At 43.3% G+C, this 8,014-nt stretch overlaps 1 protein-coding gene across 1 annotated transcript in view; it reads right to left on the minus strand.

The window, feature by feature from the left end:
* Positions 1-3,423, minus strand: part of LOC102302971 (macrophage mannose receptor 1) — a 7,089-nt gene extending 3,666 nt beyond the window's left edge. Inside the window, exons 1-4 of the mRNA XM_042226430.1 lie at positions 2,920-3,423; positions 2,422-2,612; positions 862-1,081; positions 399-734 (exon numbers count right to left, since the gene is read on the minus strand). Of these exons, the coding sequence (XP_042082364.1) occupies positions 399-734; positions 862-1,081; positions 2,422-2,612; positions 2,920-2,956 (784 nt within the window). The 5' untranslated portion in view covers positions 2,957-3,423. The remainder of the gene's footprint in view (positions 1-398; positions 735-861; positions 1,082-2,421; positions 2,613-2,919) is intronic.
* Between the last annotated feature and the right edge of the window lie 4,591 nt (positions 3,424-8,014).

Here is an 8,014-nt window from a genome sequence, read left to right on the forward strand (position 1 = left end):
AAAAACGTCCTAAATGCATTTAGAGTTTATTTAGAGCTACAAATTAAATTTATTTTAGCAATTATTGTTTTTTTTAATGTCACAATTCCAACCCTGCTCCTTTACCCGGGCTTGTGCAGGTGCGTCCGCCTCCTCTGCACTGCACCGCAGGCCACGCCCCGCCACAAACATGTAATTAAATTCAAAACTGAAGACTACCTCAATGTTAAATCTAATGTTGTGCTTAAATAAAAATAGTAAGTAGACTGAACTCAGTTTTATCAGCTTAAGTCAGTTACCGGTGGTTTTCGTTCAAAAAGCTGAGCAACTCAGTTTATTTGTGTTGGCCTAAATTAGAGAAATGAGGTAAGCTGGAAATTTTGCTGTTCACTGGTGGAAAGTAACAAAGTGCAGCTTACCCCTGTAGCAGATAAATGCTGTTTTTCGATCACAGTTCCAGTCCTCCCATACTCCAGATGGAAAGAGTATTGCCGCACAAACCTTACTCCCTGTGCTTAAATCAGGTTGAGTTGGGTTCCAGTTTCTAAACGTGGAGTTACTACCATCTGTCCACTTCCAGGAGTCTCTGAAAAGGCCGATCCAGGCGGATTGCCCTGCAGGTACCACTTCTGTTACTCTCTGGTTCTCAGACATGTTTCTCACACTGGCCAGGTCTGTGTGATGGGCTCTGCAGTAGCTCTGAGCCTCCGTCCATGTCATGAAATTGTTGATGAAGACAAATGTCACGTTCAGTCCTGAAAACAGACCAAAGTGAAGTGTTCTGAAGAACAATAGATCCCTGAAACACAACAGCTCCGGTTGCAGATGAAAATACTGCTGACTTTTACATTTAAAAAACATTTTATTAATTAAAACCCTCACCTGTGACATCAGAACAAATGGCGTTAAATTTACTGCCACATTTGTCATTATTCCATAATCCAGTCTCATGTAACTTAGCACAGTGTTCGTTCCCTAACCAGTTGTCCGGTTGTCCAGGCTCCCAGTTTCTGAACGTAGCCTCATCATTTTTGTAGAAATCTGTGTCTGGCATCGACCACCTCCAGCCGTTAATGTCACCATACATCCCAATCCAGGCTCGCTGCAAGCAATAATTAAATTGTGTTGACTAAAACGATATGACCTACATTCCTGTCTTAGTAATGAAGCCTGAACTGAGAGGTCTCATTTTTCTTTGGAATCATTCAGTTTGAGCTGGACCGAGAGGAGATCTGGTCGCCTGGTGCAGTAATTACCCAGTCACACCTGTAGTTACGTGGTCAGTGGCGTGTTATGTCGACAGACTCAATCCCCAATGGACCCCCTGCAATGGTAAAGTTAGGCTGTGTGTGGACTGTGTTGAGGGTGAGCTTTGGGGGGGAGTGGCCCGTGTACAAAAAACTGAAAACTGTTTTGTTTTACACGCACATACAGATTAAACACAAAATTACACACAAGGGAAGGAGCCCGAGTTAGTGCATGAGGTTGAACGGTACCGGCTGAGTATAGTTGGGATCACCTCAACGCATGTCTCGGGCTCTGGAACCAGTCTCCTGGAGCCGAGGTGCTGGACTTAATCTGGAGTTGCCCCTGGTGAAAGGCGGCGAGCTGGGGTGGGTATCTAGCTTGCAGCATGTATGTAGGGGTTTCTCCCAGTGGACAAGAGGGTTTTTTCCCTGCGCCTTCAGGTCAGGGAATGGTTCCTAACTGCACTTATGCACCGAATGATGGATCAGAGTACCCAGCCTTCTTGGAGACCTCTGAAACAATAAGCTCCGTTGGAGCAGCCTTTCAACGCCGACACGAACCCAACGTATTATTCAGAGGTCCCTTTGCTACGGTTCAGAGCCGCGGACCTGTTTTATATACGCGTGGAATAGTTTTCTATACGAGATCGCTGCAAAAAGTGCAGCCTTACCTAATGTAACCTGCTGTTACTCATTTATATTAAGATTAAACATCTAGCTGGTGTTGGTGTGGAGAGTAGCCTTCAGTATTCTGTGATCTGTAGTGGAGTACATTTTAAAAGTAACCGTCCCAACACTGCACAGAGATGATGACTTGACCAAAAACGTAATGGACTACTGGGACGTTCAAGTAAAAGCACGAACACAAATCAGAAAACTTAATCCAACGATAGGTGAACATTTATCTGCAAAATAATTTTCTTTTTGAGACAATTTTTCAATAATACATTTTTATGTGTGCTGAGGTGTTTTCATGGTGTTTTATTGCTTTGTTACCCAAAGGAATGATCTGAAAAGTCGTTTTCAGGTAATAGAAAATATATTTTTTGTAATATAGCAGATTCTTTTTAACTATAGTGCAGAAAAGTGACGACATCCATGCCTACCATGCCACTGATACATACAAACACATTAACTCCCACCTGTGGCTTACATATATCAATTAAATTTAAAAAGAGGATAAAAGTGTACTCACATTTTGGTATTGTGCGTAGTTCATTTTACTCGAGTCTGCCATGCTCTGCAGGATCCTCACATCCTCCATGTTTTCTAAGGTGGCCAGGTCTGTGTATCTCTCTCTGCAGTAACTCAGAGCATCAGTCCAGCTCTTCCAGTCATAAACAAAATGGTACTGACGCTTAACATATGAGGAGCCTGAACACAGCCCTGCAGAAATGGAATATTATTGTGTTATATGTAAATATCGACTACATTTGGACTTAAAAATAATTATATAGCTTATCTGTGTGGTTTCAGTGGAATTGTAGTGGTATTAGCTGTGTATTTAAATAGAGCTGTAAAACCACCAATATTAATGTCATAAACATAAAATGACTTCCTAATGATGACTATCCTTCTGTTTCTAGATCAGTTAATATAACAGTAACACAAGGTAACACAGTGCTACCTGACACTGTGTTTAAAATGAATATGAAAATGACATGAAAAATAAAAAACACATTACAATACTTGCCTGCTGCAGCTATGATGAACAGAAAAACCTTTTCCATCCTTGTCTCTTCCTTGTTTCTTGTCTCTGACTGTAAACATGCAAGTCTTGATATTTCTTGGTAAGTTATAGGTTCAAATCTTTCATCTTCGTGCGAAGTAAGATGAAAATATCTTATCTCTAAGGATCACTATAGTTCATCGTCTGTCACACCAACCTCTGCATGTCCACCTGCATTCATGTATCTTCTCTGAGGTCTTCCTCTTTTCTTGGCATTTCCCTAAAAACAAAAATATGTTCTGTTTTTTCAGTTGTACAACCTGTAAGGTGTACCTGCCACTCTTCAGCCCTCCTCCCCAGACCCCACCCCAGGTATTTGCCTTTAGAAAGTTTTACTATGTAAATAAGAAGGTGCAGGCACCAGTACTTCCCATCAGTGGTTAGCATTAGCATCTTCACACACTATTTGTGTGTGTGGATGTTTTCCCATCAGGTGTGTTAACATGTGATTTCAGATTGTCCTTCTGAAATGAGATGGCCAGAGGCCACGTCACTCTGGACTCTAGCTTCAGTGGAGATCTTTCCCCCTGCTTTTACTTGTATAGCTCCCTCTGTGTGTCTCCCTCCATCCTTTTACACTGACTGCATGTCTTTCTCTTTAATGCAAACTCACTCCTCCTGCCTGCAGGAAGGTTGTTGGTGTGGTCACTGGAGGCCTGTGCAGTACAGTGCAGTGGATCACTGTGTCCACTGCAGCGGCAGCGTCATTGTTTGGCCGGAGGACCCAAGCTGGGTCACGACAGGACGCAACATAAAGTGACTTATTTTACTTCAACCTGAAAGACATTTAGCATTCTGCTTATGTAAAACTGGACGGTTCTCCAAGTGTGTAAAATCAGAGCACGGCGCTCTGCAGTCAGTTCATTGTTGAGCCTTATAACTAACCTTCATTTACAAAATCAGTATAATGACGCTTATGTGTGAGTTCAATAAGGAAGATCTTGTGGTCGCAAATTTTGAAGCCATCATGATAACCTTCTCCCGCTGACGATGTGGAGACCCAACTTTTTTAGCTCCGGTTAAAATCAAGACACTCAAAAAGACTCTGGAAAAGAGTCGAATCCTTGGGACAGAGTTTAATACACTGAATCAAATGAACAGCAAGAAAAATACAGACAGACATTTAGCAAGAGAGTTACAAAGCAGAAAGCCAGCAAAGCAAAACCCCGGGTGCACAGCTTTAAGCACAGACTGCAGAGCAACAGCAGAGGGGGAAAGTGCTGGGGTGTCCTCTGGTCCCCTAATATATACGGACCAGTATCCCCGCCCCCTGCTGCTGGGTAACTTTCCCACCCGTCCTCCTGCCAGACACAGCTGACACTGAGTCTCATCACCATTAAGCTCCCGTGTTTCACAGTGACGATGCTGAATGTGGGAGACAGAAGTACAAACACGGAACAGAAAGCTTCAGCATTCATGGGTGCGACGGCCATTTTTGTCTCCTCTGTCATTTTTTCTCGGTCTCCCTCTTCAGTGTCCAGTGCTGTGGACGGGCCTCGGGGTCCATGGACACCCAAAAAAGTCACAGCGTCGCCTCAGCTGAAACCTACTAATACACATGAGGTTAAACGAATTCAAACAGCATGGTACAAAAAACAGAAACGCTAATATTTATTGCACTGCAAGTTCAGCTCGCAGTAGTTTGTTTCTGCAGCAATCGTGGCGCGATGAGGAGGACGCTCAGCTGATGGTCGATGCAGGTCAGACTTTAGCACCCGATGTCACTTTGAAACTAAAGAACAGGCATGTGTCGGCTTGTGCAGCTAGTTTCAAAACACAAATGTCCTCAAAGATTTGTAAATAAATATAAATGTGTTACTGATGTTCTGCACTCACAGTCAGCTGTTCTAGTGCGTCACTGACCGACTTCTGCCTCTGCTGCTTGCGTCTGCTGTCTCAGACATGTTTGCACTCTTTCATAAGACTCCGAGTCTCCTGTATTTGTATAGTTGTAATAGTGTAATCACTCCAGACCTTTTCTACAGTATCTGTCACGTTTCTTTGGAGCCACTTAGAGGGTTTTTGCGCTGATATTTGAGTAAAATCATTTTGCATCTACATGCAGTTATTTTCTTTGCAGCTAAATGAGTTGAGCCTCGTTTTATTTTGCTGTAGTACTGTAGTCCAGTGTAACATATGTGGTAGTGCCATCATTCTCTGGCTGTCAGCCTGTGTCACTCCTGTACTGCATATTTATATTATTTGTGCACTTTTACAGAGCTGGTTTTAATCTTGTTACACTGTGTATACTGACTAGAAAGGCTTTCAATTCAATTCCGTTTTTCTTTCCCTTCTTGTTGCAGTTGTTTTGTGTCTGAAGTTTTCTTGAGAAGCTTTTTCATTTGATTTACTTCAGTCACATCCCCTACAGCCCTCTGTGGGTAGCAGGCCCGTTCAATAGTTCACACAGGCAGTCATTAGAGCGCCTGTAACATCTCCTCCTATAGCAGAATCAGAAAGCCGTGAAAAAGATATTCTCTTTTCCAAACACAAAGGCAAACAGTAGAAAGCAGCACAGAGTGAAAGAGTCTGATAGAGGGAGGGTTAAAAGAGCGACGTACACAACAGAAATACAATCAGACACGTTTATTTTAATAGAAGAACAGAAATGCTGCTTAGCTGCAGGGAAGAGCTGCAGACACACACATGAAGGGTGAGTCTGCAGCTCTGCAGAGCACCAGGACCAGAAATAGGCTGAGAGCACTACGAGCATTTAGCGATGAATATTTCAACCACTCTCTCACTTTGAAAGTCTGGTCTCTCATAACCACCACTCCACCTTCTGTCCCTGCTTTCACTTCTTTAAACTTTTAATCCACAATCTTTAAGTTCACATCTTTGTTACTTTCTCCACAGGCCTGCCCACCACACCCACTCAAACCCATGTCCATTGCTGCTCTCCTTCTGGTCCTCTCTTTGGAAACACAATGCAGCAGATGTGGGAGCAATAATCAAATATATGATGGAGTCACATGCATTCATAAAGAAAACTTTACCTGGTGATGTGATTGCTTCTTGAAAGTCCTATTCTGACTGCACGTGCATGTACGATTTATAAACTGGAAAAATCTTATTGGCTTTGTGTTGAGGAAACCAGGGCGATGCTAACAAGAATGTTAGAAAGACTGGCGTGGATCACACACACACACATTTCTCATGCCAGCGTCAGGGGCCACTGTCACTTAACAATACACACCAGCCTGGCACGTACAGGTTGAAAGTTTCAAGACTCCCTAAAACACATTTTCCTCGATTTGAGCCTCAGTGATGCAGGTCAGAAAAGTACAACAGTGTCAACTTTCATTTTTGTATTGTTTGGGTCACTGAAAACGACATTTAAAATATTGTTGCTGTCATGAAAACTGGTCACTACCCTTACACATAAACGTTTATATACTGAACAGTATGTGTATGTATGTGGGAGGAAGCCGGAGTACCCGGAGGGAACCCACGCAAACACGGGGAGAACATGCAAACTCCACACAGAAAGACCCCGGCCTGATGGTGGAATTGAACTCAGGACCTTCTTGCTGTGCGGCAACAGTGCTAACCACCGTGCCACCGTGCTGCCCCCTCTGAACACACGTACACAAAATATCACACAAATCCAAATCAGATGAACAGAATCAACTTTGGGGGATTTCCTGAATGATTGAATAAACTGTTTAGTTTTAGTCTTAGAGTCATTTTCCAACAGAACTAACACGAAGCACCATGGATGTATAAGTGTTTTATACTGTATCGTCTACATTATTGTGAGGTAACTTTTTTTTAAATAGAAGCCACATTTAATGACGTCTCTGCCTTCAGTCAAACATAAAGTGTCATTATTACTACTGTCCACAAGAGGGAGCGCTTGTTGTAGTATTGTGCAGCAGTAACACTGGAGGGAGTCGTGGTACTGACGCTGGGTAGTAGTTACAGACGAGGAAGGAGACTCTGTCCCAGTCCAGTCCCTCCATAGTGTCACAGAGATGGAAGGCACAGCCCACTCTGTGTGTGTCTGCCCACACCATCTGTAACACGCACAGTTTAACCTGAGTGGATCTGCCACATTCTACACAAGCTTTGGACAATGTCCTCTGCAGTGGATTTTAAATAAAAGTATCAGGATGTGAATGAAGTGACTCTCAGCTTTAACTCGAGGAGTTTAACAAAAGTGTTGAACTGTTTAGGAACTACAGCCATTTTAGTCGTATTCCCATTACTGAGAAGTAACTGGACAGTTGATTGATATTTAAAGTCGTTCCCAGTTTGGATATGCATTTCTGCAGATAAATGATGTTAGGATGAGTCCAAGTGTTGAACACCTTTTTTGGTACCACCGGAACAGCTCAAACTTAAAGAAATGCTGGTCTGCTTAGCAGAAAACAAAGCAGCAAACTTGTGAAACTCAAAAACGACAACAGGAGCTTGTACAACAGCCCGCACACATAATTCCTGTATCAGAATCCTGAGAGAGATTCTGATGGACCAGAGCACATCCTTCATGTCAGCCAGTTTTGAATTGCTGGGTATGAAGTCTATTTGGGCTAAAGTGTATCACCCACAGACTGATGGTCTGGTGCAGCATCTGAATAAGGCTTTCACTGATTAATGATGATGAACATGATTGGAACCAATGAATAGATCCTGTTTTTTCACTGCGTTTTTTTAATTTCCTGTTTGGCAGGAAGCCACATGGGGTTCTGGACCTACAAATATAAAACTGGGAGTGCCAAGCTCTAAAAAAACGTAATTCAGCACGTAATGGACAAAACTTCATGCTTTGGGTCAACTGTCATGTGAAAAAGGGTGCCTTAGGGTGTGTGGTGCTGACCCCCCAGTACTGTACATCAGCCAGTACATCAGCGGATGAGCCACGCTACAGCACTGTAGAGAAGTGCTTAGCTAACAAGTGGGCGGCCAACACCCTGTATTATTTCGTGGCTCAAGAGTTGGGAGTTTGTCTTGTAATCGGAAGGTTGCCGGTTCGAGCCCCGGCTGGGACAGTCTCGGTCGTTGTGTCCTTGGGCAAGACACTTCACCCGTTGCCTACTGGTGGTGGTCAGAGGGCCCG

This window comes from Haplochromis burtoni, unplaced genomic scaffold (assembly GCF_018398535.1).
Source record: "Haplochromis burtoni strain Fernald_Lab_line unplaced genomic scaffold, NCSU_Asbu1 Contig_211, whole genome shotgun sequence".
Lineage (NCBI taxonomy): Eukaryota > Metazoa > Chordata > Actinopteri > Cichliformes > Cichlidae > Haplochromis > Haplochromis burtoni.